The 21465-nt window shown below is 38.8% G+C and overlaps 1 protein-coding gene across 1 annotated transcript in view; it reads left to right on the top strand.

Moving 5' to 3' along the window:
- LOC127437668 (neogenin-like) overlaps positions 1-21465 on the top strand; it is a 150054-nt gene that overhangs the window by 91880 nt on the left and 36709 nt on the right. Inside the window, exons 5-7 of the mRNA XM_051692728.1 lie at positions 6587-6723; positions 12904-13058; positions 14275-14395. Of these exons, the coding sequence (XP_051548688.1) occupies positions 6587-6723; positions 12904-13058; positions 14275-14395 (413 nt within the window). The remainder of the gene's footprint in view (positions 1-6586; positions 6724-12903; positions 13059-14274; positions 14396-21465) is intronic.

Raw genomic sequence — 21465 nt, 5'->3', positions numbered from 1 at the left:
TCCCCATCCAACCTGATGGAGCTTGAGAGGTCCTGCAAAGATGAATGGGAGAAACTGCCCAAAAATAGGTGTGCCAAGCTTGTAGCATCATACTCAAAAAGACTTGAGGCTGTAATTGGTGCCAAAGGTGCTTCAACAAAGTATTAAGCAAAGGCTGTGAATACTTATGTACATGTGATTTTTGTTTTGTTTTTGCTTTTTGTTTTTAATACATTTGCAAAGATTTCAAACAAACTTCTTTCACGTTGTCATTATGGGGTATTGTTTGTAGAATTTTGAGGAAAATAATGAATTTAATCCATTTTGGAATAAGGCTGTAACATAACAAAATGTGGAAAAAGTGAAGCGCTGTGAATACTTTCCGGATGCACTGTGCAAGCTTGTTCAAGTGTGATAAAATTGCATGGTAGCTCAACTGATGGAGCGTTGCACTTGTGATGTAAAGGACCGGGATAGGGCTGTCAATTGGGCAGAGAAAATAAATTCGAATTTTTCCCTCAAATATTTTCAAAATTCGAATTTTAAAGTCATCTGATTTTAAAATTGACGTTGTTTCCTTGGTCCACAAGGGGGCTGCATTAAATACATAAACCATACAGCACTGTGTTATATTGTTGCAAAGAACATTCCTGGCTGTTAAGAAATAGCATTCAATTTTCAACTAATGTGCATAAAATAAATAAATACAAAGTTTTAGTTGGTCCATATTCTCAAATGTTAAGTCAAAAGTTAAATGTGGGGGGAAGACACTTCAATAGACGCTTCAATAGACAGTTCACAGTTCACTTGCACTGATGCTACCTCAGACTCAAGCTTCATAATAACAGCAAAATACCACATTGTTTTTTATTCATTACAGTTGTATATAGGGTAGCAATATTCCCAGACGGCAGTGGTATTCGGCTGAACTCGGTGGTGAAGCGGCTCAGAATATGAGCCCAGGCCAGGGGCTGTTCAATCAGATAGAACACAACAGACTGGAACCAAACGCAAGGATCTTGAGATGCACATTTCCAACTACTTTCCTGAATCCAGGGTGTGCTGAGTGACTCCAGCCGGGTCTCCTAAGCAACCAAATTGGCCCGGTTGTAAGGGAGGGTAGAGTCACATGGAGTAACCTCCTCGTGGTCACTATAATGTGGTTCTCGCTCTCGGTGGGGTGCGTGGTGAGTTATGCATGGATGCCGCAGAGAATAGCGTGAAGCTTCCATACGCGCTGTCTCTCCACGGTAACGCGCTCAACAAGCCACGTGATAAGATGCGTGGATTGACTGTCTCAGACGCGGAGGCAACTGAGATTCGTCATCCGCCACCCGGATTGAGGCGAGTCACTTCACCATCACGAGGACTTGGAGCGCATTGGGAATTCCAAATTGGGGAGAAAATAAAAAAATTTTAAAAATCTGAGAAATGCTTATAAGAGAACAAGATGCAACGGCCAAAGACCTCCACCTAATGTAAGGGGCTGTTCACACCGAACGCTTTTGCAACTATCCATTTGTTTTTCTATGTTAACGCATGCTAGACGAATGTCTAGGTTCCACTTTGTTTTTGTTTATTCAGTGACACTTTTAGGAGCGCTGTTTTTTTTAGTTTAACAGAAAGCATCTTGAGACACCTGCTTTCTGTTAAACTATTTGTTGCGCTGTGTCTGAATGCGATAAATCTGAAGTCACTGTCAGTGCGTGGCACACATCCAAAATTAGAATGCTAAAATGTGCATTTTGTTCTTAAATTTGATGAATATTAGAATTTCGGATTTTAATTTGACAGCCCTAGACCAGGGTACGAGTCCCGAAGACCACGTGAGTCCACACGTGACCCCAAAGTGTCATAGAAGCATGTTTTTCATCTCACATTTGCTTTTTCTGACACTATCAGTTAGGTTTAGGTTTAAGGTTTAGGGTAGGGAGATCGGTTTTGTTGATTTAAAACTCATAGAGCATTAACTTAAAAACCTCATCTGTTTGGGAGAACAGTTAACACACTTTTAGTGCCACACAGTGGACATTTCACCTCGGCGCTGCCGCGATAAGTGGAATGAACCGTGTAATACCATTGTGCAAAAATGACGCCACAGTCATGCTATTTTGTAGTATTTTAACATTTATTGACAAGCCCCATTCACTTCCATTGTAAGTGCCTTACTGTAACTGTAAGTTTTGTTTTTTATGTTTGAAATAAACGAGGGACGAGTTGAAATTTTATGTGGTAATCAACATTATGCCACACATGCTCTTGACTTAGCTTAACTTGTATTGAACCCGGAACATTCCCTTTAAAATGCCACCTTGGTAGGTAGCTCATTAGCGTTTGGACCAGAACCATTGCATTCTTCATAGAATTCCATTCAAATTTGTTCAAATTCAAGTCTGTTCTGTTTCTGTCCATTCTAATGTATTCTCCGGCGTTTCTGTCTCGCCCACCGTAATTTGAAATGACGTGCTCCGTAAAGATCGAATTGATCGTAGCAAAGAGCCGAGCAGACTAATCATGACCTGTTTAAAACACTAATGACCCCCTTCAACACACACACACACACGCGGCCGTTTCTCTTGGCCTCCTCCAATGAGGCTGTTGTCAGTTTTTGGTGTTGTTTGAAAGCTGCTAAATGTCTAATTGCGGTTCTTCACCTGTTGTCTGTGCAGAACCGATGATTGCTGACAGACTCCATTTATGACGTAATTGCCTCTCTCATGGTCTTTGGGCAGTGTAATGTGTTTCTGATGCGGCATACATTCTAATAATGTGATATTGCCCACAGTGCCAGATCCTCAGAGGCTTTGATAGAGAGTCCGTCACTGTGTTTGTGGGAAAGTGTGTGCACGAGAGTAACAGTGTCTTGGAAAAAGTCTCATTCTTAACTCTGCTTCATTGTTTTCTCCTATGGTGTGTTGTTTTAACACTAATCTGAAGATTGTGAGATGGTTTGGAGGAGCCGAATAAACAAATCGTGGAGTCTTGCTGTGTGTAAAGCTCTTCTTATCAGCTGAGGCCGTCATTCATTACAGGCCATGCATAAACATGCATTTAGATAGTCCAAAGAGCCAAATCCCTTGAGTGATACTGTGAGGATATTTGCCCGGCATTTTAAGCCAGTTCAGATAAACAGAGTTATACTGATCTGAGGCCAGTTTATTTGTTTTTTTATCCTAATTAAAAGAGTGATGATCTTGAAACAGGAAGCTGGTCATGGATCAGTGCTTTTGGGGAAAATGTCAGTCAGACTCAGAACATCGTGTGCTTGTAATTGTCTTATCTCACGGCTGAATCAGATGTCAACCCAATCCCGGATTAGAGTCGGAATGCCGTTTAGTGCTTTGCGGAGAGCCAGCGGATCACCACTGAATTCTTCGGATGAATGGGGATCGTTTTTGGCCTTGAAAGGTATCGCAAGCCCTTTCAACATTAAATCATGTGCAGGATATAAATTGTAGATATCAGTATTTCAATTCTTTCAATACTTGATATCAGCAGTTGTGAAAAGGCAAAGTCTTGATATGAGAAATTAGGGTTGCACTAGTAAAAACGTTTAATCTCTATTAAAAAAAAATAAAATAAAAAATAATGTAAATAACTCGCAGAATAACACGTTTGGTTTTCACTAGAGGTAATGGTAATTTCAGATATCTGCAATGTGATGTAACTAAATTGTAAACTCTTCAATTTAACAATATCTGAAACCCTTTTCCAGATATTTGAAATACTAAATTGAATGTTAAAATAAATGTACAGAAATAAAAATTAGAATTTTTACTAGTTTTGATTAAATTGTTGATATCAGGAATGGACATTTGCACTAGTAACAATGTAATTTTTGATATAAAAAATTAAATTTGTACTAGTAAGAACCACATAGCAAATATGTGTATTTGGAAATGTAACTAGTACGAAATTAATTATAGAAATCTTTAATTGCGTTTTGAACAGGATTGAATGACCATTTTACGTTCCTTCGTCCAGTATTGAACGATTATTGTAAATTGTACTAGTAAAAATGCAGTTACAGATATCACAAACTACCGGCTTTTACTAGTGAAAATTAAAATCTCTACAATTCAACAAGGGGCAAACGAACAAATGAAGAGGTGTAAATGAGGGGGAATATTGTAAATCCTGTCAGTGTCGTGCAAAAACTAGCAATTCCATCCGCTTCACTTCGCTTAATACTGGGCAAAGGAATGTACATTTTCAACAAACGCATGCCTGCATTTGTGTGCGATACACTGTGAAAATCTATTTCTCAATACGTACGTTTGTATTATATTTTTATTGGAATACCTTGCGTTTATTTTAAACATCTATGGCAAATTTTAAGTTTACGAAGACAAAAATATTTGAATGTTCTTTTTACAATTTTTTTAAAAATTGCATGCGTTAACATGTTAATTTCAACAGCTGGACAGATTCTTGCTTATCAAATTAAGCCGGCAATTTATAATACCTTAAATTGTTTCACGGATTGCTACATTTTCTAATCGTTTTGTAATGTTGCATTAATGTGTCATTTTACATTTATTAGAAATTGATGCTTTCATGTGACAATTTACGCAAGAATGGTTTTACTTACAATTTTCTGCAGTTCTCACAGTGTTAGTAAACACAACATTGTTTGACTATCCTTTTTAACGTTTTTTTTTTTTTACTGTCTGTGTTAACGTTATTTTCGACAGCTCGACAGATACCAGCTTATTATATGAATGCAGCAATTTATGTTTTTATTTGACAAGTCACATACAAATGGTTTTACGAACAATTTATTTAGTTCTTACAATGTTTGAATATGTGCTGTAAGTGCAGCATTGTTTGAACGGCCTTTTTAATTTTTTTTTATTTTAAATTAATTGCGTGCATCAACATGTTAATTTCGACAGCTCAACAGGTACCAGCGTAACACATGAATGCACCAATTTCTAATAACATAAATCTCACGAATACAACAATTTCTGTTAGTGTTTTAATGTTGCATGAATGCAACTTTTTACGTTATTAGAAATTGACTCTTTCATGTGAAAATTTACATAAGAATTGTTTTACGAACAATTGACACATTCGTTCTGCTCACATTTTATGAATGAAGTCCCTTGTCTTTCTTTCACTGTGCGTCCCCTTTGGGTTAATTTCGACAACTCGACAGATACCGGTATATCACATGAATCCGCCACATTATAAGAACCAATTTACACAGTTCTCACAATGTTAGAAAATGTTGTCATTGCAACATTGTTTGAACGTACTTTTAACATTTTGTTCAAATTAATTGCATGAGTTAACGTGCAAATTTCAACAGCTCAACAGATAACGACGTCACGTGAATGTGCCAATTTATAAGAACATAAATTGTCTCACTAATGCAACTATTTTGAATAGTCTTCTAATGTTGTACAAATGCATTTTACATTATTAGAAATTGATGCTTTCATTTGTCAATTTACACAAGAATGGTTTTACAATTTATGCAGAAATTCATTCTGCTCATATTTTATAAACGAAACTCCTTTTGAGTTAATTTCAACAACTCGACAGAAATCGGCATATCGCAAGAATGCGCCAATTTACACTTTTTACCGTAAAGTGTCTCACGAATGCAACATTTTCCAAAAGTGTTGTAATGTTGCATGAATGCGAAAAAAAATAGTATTACGAACAATTTATGCAGAAATGTATTCTGCTCACATTTTATAAATTACTGTAAGCTCCTTGTCTTTCCTTCACTGTGCACCCTCTTCGAGTGTATTTCGAGAATTTGACAGAAACCGGCATATTACCACCCCTGGAGTCGCAAGTTCGAATCCATGTCATGCTGAGTGACTCCAGCCAGGTTTCCTAAGCAACCAAATTGGCCCGGTTGCTAGGGAGGGTAGAGTCACATGGGGTAACCTCCTCGTGGTTGCTATAATGTGGTTTGCTCTCGGTGGGGCGCGTGGCGAGTTGTGCGTGGATGCCGCGGTAACGCACTCAATAAGCCATATGATAAGATGCGCGGATTGACGATCTCAGACACGGAGGCAACTGAGATTCGTCTTCCGCCACCCGGATTGAGTCACTATGCCACCACGAGGACTTAGAGCGCATTGGGAATTGGGCATTCTAAATTGGGGAGAAAAGGGGAGAAAAAAAAGAAAGAAACTTCTTTCTTTTTCTTTCTTTCTGTCTTTATTTCTTTCTTCCTCTCTTCCCCTGTCCTTCTCTCCATCATTATCTTTCTCTTCTCTCTTCTGTTTTTTGTGACCATTGATCTTTTTTTCTGTCAGCTCATCTTAGATGTACTCACTGTCTCTCTTTCTCCGGTTCCATCCTGTCTCACAATCATTTTTGAGGAACAGTTTTTCTACACAAACCTTAAGTGAGAAGCTCTAGGGAAGTTACTTTCAGTGCCATAAAGGAAAAGCCAGAGGAAATAAAATATATTCTGCATCCTGTTTTTAATACCGTCTCAGGCCGGCATAACTGTGGCTTGAGATAGTTTGCAATCCTGAAAATGATACAAAGTTTCCTGAAAGGAAAAATCTGTTTTATTTTGTTTTTTTGGCCAACAGCTTGTCAACACTTCCTAATCTCTCTTTCTCTCTTCTTCTGTTGCTAGCAATGACCGTTTCACTGTGATTGGTGGAGGCAGTCTGCAGATCGTGAATCTGACAGAAGAGGATGCTGGGATATACGGTTGCCAGGCGGACAGCGGCAACATGACCAGCGAGATACAAGCAGAACTCGCAGTGAGAGGTACGTATCCAAATGTGTTGGTGAATTTGGCATCATTCTCTTTATTAAACAGCGTTTGAACAGGTCAGTTTTTACAAAAACACAACAAATTAAACTAGAAAACAGCATAACTTATATAACTGAGTTGAAAACAGTCATGAGCAGCAGCATTTTTATTGTAATATATTACAAATTGTAATATATTACTATTGTAATATTTAAAAACTATTTTGTATATCGTTGGAAAAAGATGTAGAATGCAGTTCAGGCGATTGTGCGAGGACTCATTATTTGAACGATTCATTTAAATGACCGATTCAGTAAATGAATCATTCTTCTCTATGCTTCATATGAGCGATAATTTGAGCAATACAATATTACAAAAATAGCGATTTGTCAACGACTTTATCAACAGCTATGCTACTGAAAAATGTACTTAAGGTTGTGAGTGTTTATAGTTTTTGTTTGGTTCTGTTGGGTTTTGTTCTGTTTTACTTCAGAAAAATGATGGACCAGAACTTAACATCCCTGTATGTAATTATGTGCAACTTTCTGTTCAGGCCTTTGAACACATGGGAAAAAAAAAAAAAAAAGAAATCCACATGTCTAGACAGTATTTTCTCCACAGACGAAGAACTTCAAAGCTGCTTTTTGTTTTTATTTATTTATTTTGTAAGCTTTTTTATGTACTTTCATCTCTTGGTTGATCATCCATTTTTTTAGAGCAAATGAGAGAATAAACAGCTCTGTTGTCTGTGGAGTATTTGAAAAGGTTTCGCTTCTAAAGAGTTTTAGAAGCGCCTGCTTGCAATAAGTGGAAACTTCAACATCGTGAATGTGCGTGGAGCTCAGACTCACAGCGGTAAAGGTGCTGTAATGCCTCCTACACACTACACGACTTTCAAAGACGTCAGATTGTGGTATCGTTCATATTACACAACTGTCTGTCTTGTCAAGGAAGTCGTTGGGTTTTCAAATTACACGAGGAATCGGCGACAGGGGTGAACACATTAAAAAACATTTCACTATTGACAAATCCCAGACGACTCTGCCTGGACTTCAAATTACGTTTCACAACAGAGTACATGCGAGAAGTGATATGAGATAAGAAAACAAATGCATGATCATATGTTATGCATTTCAGAATATGATGTGTATGTTTGTTATCGCCTTTACATAATGTGTACAATATTGGTTACAATATGAAAAATCTACCTATTTGCTTACCTGACTGTCCAAGAGAATTGGCTATTTCTCTTCAACTCTTCTCTTTCTCCACCCGGTTCAGAGGAAACACCAAATAGGCACTGGTGCTCCTGCCAGTGTTCCACTAATTTTTCCTCCATTTCTTCGGTACCGACTTTCTTGATACCGCAGCCATGCTAGTTGATGTTCTGTTGCAGGTACATCAGGACTCCTCCCACTGAAACTTCCTGTGCCCCGTTTCTTGCTCTCTCATTGGCTGTAGGTCAGCGCTGCAGTTGTATTCAGCCAACACATTTCACATTGCGCGATTTGGAATCGCAGACAGGTCCAGATATTTAACATGCTAGATATCTCGCTGATATCGGCAACATGTCGGTGCTTCTCTCAGATCGTGTCTTTGATCATTCATACATTGCGTTTGTCACTCATTGGCGCGAGCTCTGATTTGCCTATGATTTCGGACTTTGATTGGCGATCTCCACAAATCTGTCGGCGAGTGAAAATCGGGCCTAAAATTGTGTAAACTCGGCATAAGCGAACGCCCACCCACCCTCCAAATTACATGTGTCACTTGTAGATTTGTACTTGGCATTATTTGTGTTGATCTAGTGTAGCGTAGTCTTGACTTTTGACAATTCCCATATAGTCTGGTCCATTTAGTAGATTATTCTGACCAAGAACCGTGCACTTTGGCTGGAAGGGACTTGTTTTGCGTCTTTTTAAATCAGTGATATGCCACAATAGTACCAAAGAAATTATTGCACAGTGGGCATCAAGAATTGGTAAGTTTGTAAGATGTTCGTAAAACAGTTCTTACGTAAATGTAGCGTTGAATCGCATGCAACAGTTCACGTAAAAATGGCTCGACGAACGAAATACACAAAAATTGCGAACTTTAATGAACAAGGCCCAATGTGTGTAGACTTTGTGGTCATAATTTCTGTCCTTCAAGAAGTATAAGTAACAATTATTTCACCATTGTAACTCTCAAAACGAAAGCAGAAAATATGTATAGTTATATATGTATAGGGAATATTACGTTTACTTGCTATTAAGTGCTTCAAACTAAATTCGGAATATCTTTCAAACATTGAATTCTATAAACCTAGCAAACTTTGCAAACCTTGCGCCCAATTCTTCAGAATAGCTAATTGTAGTAGTCTGCGAAATTGTAACAACTTTGTTACCTGACAGAGAGATTAAAAACCCATCCTCAAGCGAGCCAATCAGTTTGGAGTTTGCCACTTTTAGGTAACATATTATTTATATGCAATGTGAATCTGCTGTATCATAATTGGATTTTCTAGTAAAAAAAAATATATTTTTTTTTTTTTTTTTTTTTTTTTTTGTGAAACTATACAATCATATATGAGCTTTCATGGCAAGATAAATAAAATACAATAAAGAATAAAGAAAGCCAAAGATAGCAGCTGTGAGGTGTTTTTTGTCATACTGTCACCTCCCTGATCTCAGGTCTGTTGTTTTCAACCCTTCCTGCTGATTTGAGCTGGAATAGATGCATTCGACCTCTCAAAGGAGTTTCCAGTTCTGATCATTTCTGACGTTTTTTCCATGGGCTTTTTTTTTTTTTGGCCCTTTCACTGACGCAGGGTTTGAAAGGTATGTCACTGAATTCAGGAAGTCAGATCTCCCATTGGGAGTCAGTCAATATACGTCTCTTTTGTGCCACACCCTAACAAACACATCCGGGTGCACATTGATGCAGGTGCATGGTTGAACATAACATAGTTTATGTATGTTTATACCCCAGTAGTTCTTTCATTGCAGTATGGTATATATTAAAGAAATATTCCATTTTTTTTTCTTGCATGCACAGAAAAGTATTTCGACTTGTCCCACAGTTTGTAAAAATAAGCATAAATTGTTTTTACAGTAATGCACTTACTGTGTACAATGGGAGACTATGGGGCAAGCGTTTGCAGCTTGTATTTTTGTTAAAGCGCGTGCATTGATTATTTCTCACAAATATGTCTGTAAAGTTGTCTTAGTGGTGGGACTACTTTTCTTCTGGTTATTTGCTACGGACGTAATTCCTGTGGGTGGAGTTTTTCTCTATGTGAATAGTTCCTTTCTGGTATCCTTGCACGTATCGTGAAAAAGTTACTGAGTTGACGGGCTTTACATGGTCATGACAGGAGTTGAAAGATTGGATGTAACTTTACAGAGACGAGGTTTGTAATCGATTCTGTCACACTAGTCTCATATTAACACACGTCATGTTTAAGTCTTGTGACTATGCTTTTGAAAAGTTTATTTTGCTGCAGTGTCTTGCCCTGTTTGGTGCAACATCTTGTATTAAAAGTGCATGAGTGTAAATGCAATTTTTGCTAGTTTATACAAACCGAGGGGCTATTTTATGTGGCAGTCGACTACATTGACTTGTTTTGAACGTGGAACATTCCTGTAAACACACTTGGTTTATATTTTTAGCACTCATTCATGCCAGTTTGTTCTGTTTTCATCGATATGCATGTAATTTATGGTGCACTTTATGAGCCAATTTGTTTTTTTCCCCACTTCCAAGAGATATTTCTTGAGTTGAGTCATTAGCTGGGAGTCTTTGCAGAAACTCTGCCGTGACTTTGGAAGAATAAATAATGCTCTGCTGTTTTTAAAAGCTTTCTGGGAGATAAGATCTGCACTGGAATTATGGAGTGACCATTTCTTCATATCTCTGCTGCAGAGTGCTGTGTCGGGTTATTAAGCACTGGCATTTTTAATCTCTTAATATCTGCTTGTGAAGTGGAGTCATAAGTCTTCCGCTGGGGTAATTTTAGAAGCCATGCTGCGATTTCTCCTGGTTTTTGTTTCAGATTAGCAGGATCGTAAAGAGCAGGGTAAAACGCTGTTAATGCTGGATTGGGTTACATTTTAAAAGTTAGCCTTAAAATGAAGGATATGTTGAAAGTCTCTGTGATCTAAGATCTCTTTACTATTGAATACTGTACATACTTCAGTGGCACACGTCATTACTTACATTAGTTTAACTTCAGTTCTGCATAGTGCACACTTCATTACTCCATTGTAAGTAGTGCACATGTCAGTCCTGCATGCTTCAGTAATGCACACTTCATTATTCCATATTTAGTATACACTTCAGTCCTGCATACTTCAGTAATGCACACTTCATTATTCCATATTTAGTATACACTTCAGTCCTGCATGCTTCAGTAATGCACACTTCATTATTCCATATTTAGTATACACTTCAGTCCTGCATACTTCAGTAATGCACACTTCATTATTCCATATTTAGTATACACTTCAGTCCTGCATGCTTCAGTAATGCACACTTCATTATTCCATATTTAGTATACACTTCAGTCCTGCATGCTTCAGTAATGCACACTTCATTATTCCATATTTAGTATACACTTCGGCCCTGCATACTTCAGTAGTGCTAATTTAGGAGTGTCCAAACTTTTTCGGTCGGGGGCCAAATGCAGAAAAAAAATTAGGTTCCGCGGGCCACATCGCTGTAATGGCTACTAGGTTGCCACTATGCATAATCTTTATATTGTACGCTTAATATTATGCAAGTTTTAATCATAATTTGTGTCTATGGTATGCTTGGCCCTACATGTAAATAAAGGATAGGGTACTTCACTTTCAAAGAACACTTCAATGAAATATCAGAACGAACCAATTAATTACAGTATACTTCCCAACAGAGGACATGCTGGAAGAGTATGCTCGGTTCGCGTGTCTCTGTGCGCGCTCAATAAACTCTGTACAGCCGCTCGCACAACAGCAGCTCTGCTCAGCTGTATGATGTGAGATATCGGGACATTTTAACAAGAACAAGTACATGAGTAAAGTATCTAACCTGATGTCAGTCCTTTAATAAATGCATCATTCTTTATGCGGGGCGCTTCATCCTTGGAAATAAGGAGTATTCCAAACTCCTGTTGAAAAACTGCCAGTGGATGAAGCTGGTGACGACACAGAACGCACTAGCGCGGACGATGCGCTGTGAATAGCGGCTGCACGTGATGGCGACATCCAGTGCCCAGAATATGAACTTCATATAATGTCTCCATAGCGGGTCTAATTCTGTTCTATTTCTAAAGTCTCTTGCGGGCCGCATCGGAGCAGTCGGAGGGCCGGACTTCGGATACCCCTACATATTTAAGCAGTGCATAATTCAGACCTGCATATTTTATTTAGTACATGCTATATTTAGTGCGGAATGAGCTTGTGTGACAACAGTATAGCATACTACTGTTTGAAACGCTTATCATTGCATGCTACTCACCGTTTCACATACATTAGATTTAAATATGATAGGCAGTATTTAGCACATACTGCACAGAATGTAGTAAGCAGCATGCCGGTTTTCCATTCCGAAAATAACCGATGTGAAAAATGATACTTGTGAGGTCAGAGGGTGCAATCAAACTCAAACAAACCAAACAATCAAAATCAAACACCAAAGTATGAAAACAGCCTGATTCACCAAGGTTTGATGCCAGATAAACAGCAACAAGAACAGCATGACTTTCAGTCTTTGAGAATTCACATCACTCCACAAGCCGTTAGTGTGGCAGAGTTCAAGGTGAATGTTTCTCTGTTCCTTCCTCTCTTCTGACTGTGTGGAGCAGCTGGAAGACTGTTGATTTTCATCATCTTTTGTTGATTTTGAATGTGAATGTGGGGTTAAAGACACAGAATCAGTCTTGACGTTCTTTTATCAGCTGGTGATACCAAAACTACTTTTGAATCTGAAACTCGGGTTATATTTAGTATCGCTCTGTTCTTGTTCTTCCTCTTTTCCTCCTGGTTGAAAGTCTTCCATTACCTACACAGTCATAAACACCATGAGAAGTTGCAAACTAGCGCATTCCATGACAGATTCAGTTGCCATAGGAACCATAAAGGCAATTGAGAAGACAAACACCTGAACTGCCACTATCTGTCAAAAATGACCACAATGCACATCCTTAGTTCATAATTGCATTTGTTCCTTTTTTCTAGTTCCTCCTCAGTTCGTGACGAGACCCTCCAACACTTACGCCCAGGAGTCCATGGACATCATCTTTGAGTGTGATGTCACAGGGTCACCGCTGCCCACTGTCAAATGGATGAAGGATGGAGACACGGTCATCCCGAGCGACTATTTCAGAATAGTGGTATGTTAGAAACCAGACAGATCACTCAGGAGAACAAACTAAATTTTATGCCGTTTTTACTTTTTTATTTTTGTACTGTTTTGCCCAAATTCGGAACATGTCTGAGTACAGTTTTGAACCCTAACTAACACGGTTTCGTTATTTTCTTGTAATAGTAAAAAGTAAACTGAAAATTCTGTTACATGTCAAAATTGTGTAACAGGGTTGCAGATGTACCCTAAATTACACTTTCACTTAGAAGAGGCTGACTATTCTGGTACCAAACGTTGGTTCATATTTGTTAATAAACGTATTTAAAAAGAAAAACTAAAATATAATATTTTATAAAAAATGTGGGTAAATATTTTATTTAATATATAAAAAGTAACATTTTGTATTCATTAAAAAAAATATATATAAAATTGATAATTTTCTCACAATAATAGCGTTGAATAGTTGAGCTTGATGAATGCAGTCAACACTTTATGTATCAATTTCTGTAAAAATTGAGAAAATGTCATTAAAACATTTACTTGTCCTCTAAGATTATAGTAATGGGGGGCCTGGGTAGCTCAGTGAGTAAAGACGCTGACTATCACACCTGGAGTTGCAAGTTCGAATCCAAGGCGTGCTGAGTGACTCCAGCCAGGTCTCCTAAGCAACCAAATTGGCCCGGTTGCTAGGGAGGGTAGAGTCACATGGGGTAACCTCCTCGTGGTCGCTATAATGTGGTTCTCGCTCTCGGTGGGATGCGTGGTGAGTTGTGCGTGGATGCCGCGGAGAATAGCGTGAAGCCTCCACACGCGCTAGGTCTCCGTGGTAACGCACTCAACAAGCCACATGATAAGATGCGCTGATTGACGGTCTCAGATGCGGAGGCAACTGGGATTCGTCCTCCACCACCCAGATTGAGGCGAGTCACTACGCCACCACGAGGACTTAGAGCGCATTGGGAATTGGGCATTCCACATTGGGGAGAAAAGGGGAGAGAAAAAAAGATTATAGTATAGTATAGGTAAGTTAATTAATTTAAATATACTGTGAGTTATAATAGGATTTAGCTGACATTACATTTCCAGGCAGCAGTCTGTCACAATTATTCATTATGCAAAAACACAATTTTTAATAATTGTAACTTTTTTACAGTTACATTTGCATTTTGTAAATGTAACTGTTTATGTTTATCACTAATAACTGGGAGATAATTGTTGTTTTTGTTGCTTGTGTCCCTCCACAGAAGCAGCACAATCTTCAAGTTTTGGGTTTAGTCAAATCAGATGAGGGATTTTATCAGTGTTTAGCGGAGAACGACGCCGGGAACGTCCAGGCGAGCGCTCAGCTGATCATACTGGATTTAGGTAAACTCTCTTAGCAAACGTTTACAGTGCCTTCATCATCATGAGCTATAAAGATACTAAAAGATGTGGCACTTTAAGTCCATATCTGTGTTCGTGTGAAATTCTCATCTTAATTAAGATCTAGATTACATACATTTTATGATATTAAACATCTGCGTAGGAAATCTCAGACCAGCATCAGTACCAAATCCAAGATCTCATACGATGTGTTCATTGATTTCCATTAGTGTTTACTCTAGTTTAAGTCCTTTTAAGGATTGGACAAAGTTTGCCAGACTCTAGATTGATTGTTCTTATGATAAAAAGTGAATATATTAACACTTGATTGGTCGTTTTAGTCAGGCAGTGATGTTTCCTTGGGGATGAGTCAAAAGCTTTGTGTGTGTGTTTTTGTTTAATGCTGTTGCGTATGATTGTTTTACACTGTGTCCTAACCAGACACGATGTGATAAAGCAATAAATGATAAATACTTAAAGGTGAAGTTTGTAATTTCTTAAGCCCCTAACGAAATTACAAAAGTAATGTATGTTTGCGTCAGCTTTAAAGGACGGGCAAGGAGCTGAACCAGCTGATTCAGCGCTGGCCGTGCTCCATTATGGGCCGGCTACGCCCTCCTCCTCGTCACGAGTGTAAATAAGTAGTTTGAGAGTGAAGAGAGACCGACTTGATTGACAGTGCATCAGGGGTGTGGGCAGTTGCTGCAGAGCTCTTTTGGTGCACCTTGTGGACTGCAATTCTCTGATTGGAGGATTTTTCTTAAGGATTATGGGTAGTGTAATTAATCACCAGGAAGACCTTATTCACGCTAGCGCCATCTTTGATTTTTAATGGGAATGACAACGAGGCTGTGAGGGATTGACTTACCAGTCTCTTCAATGGCATGAATGGAATAAAGCTGTATAAAGCTCCAAGATCACATCAGATTTTCCAGAACTCATATCGCCTGGAGTTCTTTGTATACTGAATGTTCTTGGACAGATATTTTATCAATGTTTTGACACTTCAAACTGCAGTACAGCCCACTGAAGAGACTGTAAGTTGATCCCTCACAACCTCGTTGTCATTCCCATTAAAAATCAAAGATGGCGCTGCTGTGAATAAGGTCTGTTAAACACAATAAAATGCAGACTGATGACTTAAGCAGAAGCAGGCACCATCGATTAACAACCTCAGAGTTCATGGTAAGTCTATCTTTTGAAGGTTTTTAAGCCACTACTAAAAATAATTTTAATTATGGAAAAAATGAATAGGTTTTTTACTTCTGGAATCAGACTGTTGTGCTTTATTAAACATGAAAAGTGTCCTGATTGGCCGGGATTTTTGTCGCTTTGTGCAGCAATAGAAAAGCTACTTGTTGGTGGAACTTTGCGTTGCAGGCGTAGAAAGAATTTGATTGTCTTTAAAGATACACATTGGCAAATATGCATCATTTGTTTCTAGATTTCTTAATATTTAGCATCATAAAGGCGAAATCTGTTGCATGTTTCTGCTTTAGCTTCCCCCTCAGTCTGCACTGGCTTGCACGTTTCCATGCAGTCAATAAGGATTTGAACACATGTTTTCACACGTTGAGCAGAGGCGTGAGTGACACCGCATTGATTGGCTGCTGCGATCTCTCTCGCACCTGGTGCGGGTGCGAGTCTCTCGTGTTTAACAGCTCATCGAGAATCGTTAATTAAGTGTACAGCTTCGTTAGAAATGCGTTTATTCTTTTCATTTTCACATTCTCAGGGTTACATTTGCACCTCTCCACTCCAGAGCCCTGTGTTATGCGTGTGTAACTCAAGATGTAATCTGATGATGAAAGCTTGTCTCTGGTGAATTCGTTAAGGAGGTTCAGTTTGGAAACCGAGAGCACAGACGGTCCACGAAACACTTAATCGGCCTCGCTGAACAAGATTTCAATGACATACCCTTTATTACCAAAGGAAGTGGTTTTTAAAAAATAGTTTCCAAAAAATTCTGTCATTATTTGCTCACCTTCAATTTAGTCACTATAAAGGCTTAAAAACACGCGAATAGTCTGCGAGTACTGTGCTCATGGCGTATACTGCGAAAAAAAAATAGTGCTGTCAATAGGTTACCTTTTTCTATTGAATTAATTACATGATGTGCGATTAAATTAATCGAATTGAATTGCAATTAATCACATATCAAAAGAATTTCAAAGAGAAAGACAATTTAGGATATAATCACTAAAATATCCCAAAATTATATATAATAAATATTATAATTCATTTCATTTAAATGCATTACATCATGTACACATATTGTGACAGCAGACAAGGAAAGCATTTAGACGATACAAAAAGGGCCGTTTATTTGCATTTATTTCCTCTGAGCTATTTTTAATTGTTAGTCTGTGTACTTCTGCATCAGGAGCGGCTAACTTTGGTTGTGTCACGTTTGACATTTTTTAGTTGAAATAAAAACAGACTCAATTGTTGAGAGTAAGAGTGTAGAGCTATAAAATTTATATGGATAGCATGGCTCAGATCATTTGCTCTTGAATGAATTAGAGAAGTGTTTGAGGCTTTTATTTGCAGACTTTGTTGTCTTGGCAGATCTCTTCAGTTAAACAAGAGCTTTGTTTTGATTAACAAAATCATCCATTTTTAAACACTTGGAAGTCAGTCTAAGCCCTTCTGTAGATTTTCAGCTCTTTTGTACCTTTTTTTTTTCTCCCTCCCCTATTTCTTCCCAATGTGGAATGCCCAATTCCCAATGCACTCCAAGTCCTAGTGGTGGCGTAGTGACTCGCCTCAATCCGGGTGGTGGAGGACGAATCTCAGTTGCCTCCGCATCTGAGACCGGCAATCCACACATCTTATCATGTGACTTGTTGAGCGCATTACCGTGGAGACATAGCGTGTGTGGAGGCTTCACGCTGTTCTGCGCAGCATCCACGCACAACTCACCACGCACCCCACCGAGAGCAAGAACCACATTATAGCAACCACGAGGAGGTTACCCCATATGACTGTACCCTCCACCGCAGTGGAGACGCGTTCTCTGGAGTGACGAATCACGCTTCTCCATCTGGCAATCTGATGGATGAGTCTGGGTTTGGCAGTTGCCAGGAGAACGGTACTTGTCTGACTGCATTGTGCCAACTGTGAAGTTTGGTGGAGGGGGGATTATGGTGTGGGGTTGTTTTTCAGGAGCTGGGCTTGGCCCCTTAGTTCCAGTGAAAGGAACTCTGAATGCTTCAGCATACCAAGAGATTTTGGACAATTCCATGCTCCCAACTTTGTGGGAACAGTTTGGGGATGGCCCCTTCCTGTTCCAACATGACTGCGCACCAGTGCACAAAGCAAGGTCCATAAAGACATGGATGAGCGAGTTTGGTGTGGAAGAACTTGACTGGCCTGCACAGAGTCCTGCCCTCAACCCGATAGAGTACCTCTGGGATGAATTAGAGCAAAGACTGTGAGCCAGGCCTTCTCGTCCAACATCAGTGTCTGACCTCACAAATGCGCTTCTGGAAGAATGGTCAAAAATTCCCATAAACACACTCCTAAACCTTGTGGAAAGCCTTCCCAGAAGAGTTGAAGCTGTTACAGCTGCAAAGGGTGGGCCGACGTCATATTAAACCCTATGGATTAAGAATGGGATGTCACTTAAGTTCATATGCGTCTAAAGGCAGATGAGCGAATACTTTTGGCAATATAGTGTATGTGAAAAGAAACTTAAATCAAGGGACATAGCAGCCATTCGTCATGTCGCAACAAATGTAGGAGCGTTTTGTCATGTCACTCTTGCTGTCAATAGGCCTTTAGTTTTTGTGTTCCACCAAGGATGAAACTCAGTAAATGACTAGAACACAGGCTGGATTCACAAAACATTAAGAATAAAATTGTTGGGGCCTGGGTAGCTCAGCGAGTATTGATGCTGACTACCAACCCTAGAGTTGCGAGTTAGAAACCAGGGTGTGCTGAGTGACTCCAGCCAGGTCTCCTAAACAACCAAATTGGCCCGGTTGCCAGGGAGGGTAGAGTCACATGGGGTAACCTCCTCGTGGTCACTATAATGTGGTTCTCGCACAGTGGGGCACGTGGTGAGTTGAGTGTGGTTGCCGCGGAGAATAGCATGAAGCCTCCACACGCACTATGTCTCAGCGGTAACGTGCTCAACAAGCCACATGATAAGATGCGCGGATTGACGGTCTCAGACGCGGAGGCAACTGAGATTCATCCTCCGCCACCCGGATTGAGTCACTACGCCACCACGAGGACTTGGAGCGCATTGGGAATTGGGCATTCCAAATTGAGGAGAAAAAGAAAAAAAAAGAATAGAATTGTAAAACTACTATTTTCTTACTTAACCTCCTGAGACCCGAGTGCATCTGCTGTGTGCATTTTTAATTTCATTTTTTTTATATGTTAATAGTAGCATCTAATAAACATAAACACTGCCAACCATGTTAAAATAAAATTATACATTGTACATTCTGAATTAAAGTACTGATTATCATTGTCCCATGTCTGTCAAACATGTTGAGTGATCCAAACATCATCTGCAGCCTGAAACTGAACTTTTGGTCATGCACTTAGTGGCATAGGAAAGCTATAGGATGCTCCCTTGCTCCCTATTTAGTGAATGACTTAACCTCTAGTCTGCTGTCTGTCAGCACTGATCTCAGAACAGTTCAAAATGCACCTTATTTTCATCCTAACTCCATATAAAGCCTCTGAAAGCAAAAAAATAAATAAAAAAAAATCTCAATGTGAAAATGCACAGTAAATATAGTATGTCTTATAAAAAACTAGTGCTATTGTCCACTATAGTGGTCATTGTGTTTAACAGCATGCCGTTTCGCAATAAATTGCTCAAATTTAAAAAAAAAATGTCATATTGAATAAAACTAGAGGTCAAACAGGTTTCAAGGTAAAGGTTTCTTACCAGATGTATTTTTGTTGGTGTTTCTCCCAAAGACAAACTCTGCTGTGATCAGCACCATGTTGTTCTGTCACTGTCACTTTAACCCTTCATTGACAGCCCAGAGTCTTCTGAACTGTTTGAGGTCAACTCAACTGTTGAATTCAGTCGGTCTGAATATAATTATGTTAAGCATAGCGTATAGATAGACAAAGCACACAGTTTACGCAGAAGGACACGGGGTTGCACGAGGTTAAGGAAGAAAGTTAAGAAGATTTTGCATTCCAGAAAAAAACTTCTTTACACATGTACTTTGCTTTTTACATGTTAGGAACATTTGTACAATCTTCTTATAATTTAAATACTTTATTTTCATGAATGCAGCCCTTATCAAGACACATTGTCGACCAATTCAGCTGCTTCCTGAAGTATTTGAACTCAACCCTGAGGGAAAAGTGTTAAGACTTTTTATGAAAGATGAAACCGAGTAAAGCGACAGTGACGGCGTGTGCGACCACAGTCAAACCAGATGTTCTGTTTGCGTAACCTCAGAACCATAGGAGGTCTCGATTACAGCACGCCGCACAGGAAAAGGAAACCCTGCCTGCTTTCTCTCTCTCTCTCTCCTGAAGACTAAAACCCAATTATTTTTAACTGTCCTGTTATATATGGATTTCATGTTTATGATCTCAAGGTCATCATTATTTTCGTCATCGTAAGAGTCATTAGCAGGGTGGTGGAGCGTGATAGCAGGAGGCCGGGAGACCTGGCGTGTGCCACTTCCTGTAATGGTTTTAAAGGCCCATAACCCCACAGAGAGCTTCCTGGATGTGTTTTTCTATGGCTGTGTTCACACAATCAGTGTTTGGGATTGACAACTGAATTTACTATCTGGTGTGACTGTCAAATTGTCCTTTATTTACAATAAATATGTTTTTGTTCTAAAACTGCATTTTCTTCCAGACTTTAAAAATGACCCTAGTACCGCATGCTTTAAAAAACAATGTCTGGTAACACTTTAGTTTAGGGATCATAAATTAGACAGTAATTCATGATTAATAAGTACAGCTGTAAGTGACTAGTTATGGACTTATTTGGCATTATGAAGTATTTATCAAGCTTTTATTAGCTGCTTTATAGCCCCTTTATATTTGCTTTTGTCATAATGAATTTATTAGCTAAAAACAAAACATATCAATAACTAGTATGATGCAAAATACATCCTTTATAGGTTCTCTGTGTGAATGTGCGGCTTATAAGAATGAAATACATGTGGAATGCATATAGTATTTCAACAAAGCAGGGAAGGTTAGGGTTAGGGGTTGGGGTAGGGTGTTTGTGGGACTCTCAGCGATGCCCCTATACTGTATAGTAGTATTTAATTAGGGGTGCAAATAGCATCTAACATTATTTGCACTTAATGCAAAGATGCTTTTTGTTGCTATTTACACTAAAGTCTCTGCCTTCTATATTTATTTTATACTTATAAGTTGCACATTCACCTAGTGTAATGAGAACCTATAAAGTATGTATTTTGCACCTTTCTAGCTATTGGTATCTTTGGTTTTTACCTAATAAGTTCATTGTTAGGGGAAAAAAATCAAATGTAAAGAGACTATTAGGCAAGGGTAAGAAATCAACCGAACAAAGGCCTAATAAATACCTTATAATTCCAAATAAGTCCGTAACTAGTCCCTTACAAGTCCAATTATTTGTCATTAATTACTGTCTAATTTCTGATCCCTTAAATAAAGTCTTTAAGGAATGGAAAATGGAACCAAAAACATTTTCGGCCACGTCCACTCTAATCTGTTTTCATTTGAAAACTTAGTTTTCAGTTTCCTAACGTCGTTGTTTTCCCAAGTATGCAGTGCAAGAGAGCGTTTGCTGTTTTCGGTGGTGGAAACTGCTGTTCCAGTGTGAATGAGTGACGTAAACGTAGCGTAATCAATGCATTTCAAACGAAAACGTATTAACGTTACCTACAATAATGCATGTAACCATAGCAACAAATAACACTAGTGCATATCAAGACAAAATATTATTTTGTGCAGTTCGTGCTACTTTAATACTGTCAGACAAAAACTCGTCGGTTCCATCATTTTTATTTCCGTTCTACTCCATTTAAACACTTACGTCCTGTTTCACTCTGTGAACGCACAATACCTCTGTTTTCGAAATTGAGGTCTAT

Source organism: Myxocyprinus asiaticus, chromosome 48 (genome assembly GCF_019703515.2).
Source record: "Myxocyprinus asiaticus isolate MX2 ecotype Aquarium Trade chromosome 48, UBuf_Myxa_2, whole genome shotgun sequence".
NCBI classification, from domain to species: domain Eukaryota; kingdom Metazoa; phylum Chordata; class Actinopteri; order Cypriniformes; family Catostomidae; genus Myxocyprinus; species Myxocyprinus asiaticus.
Note: the sequence above shows the minus strand (reverse complement) of the source record. Positions and strands in the feature narration are given on the sequence as shown.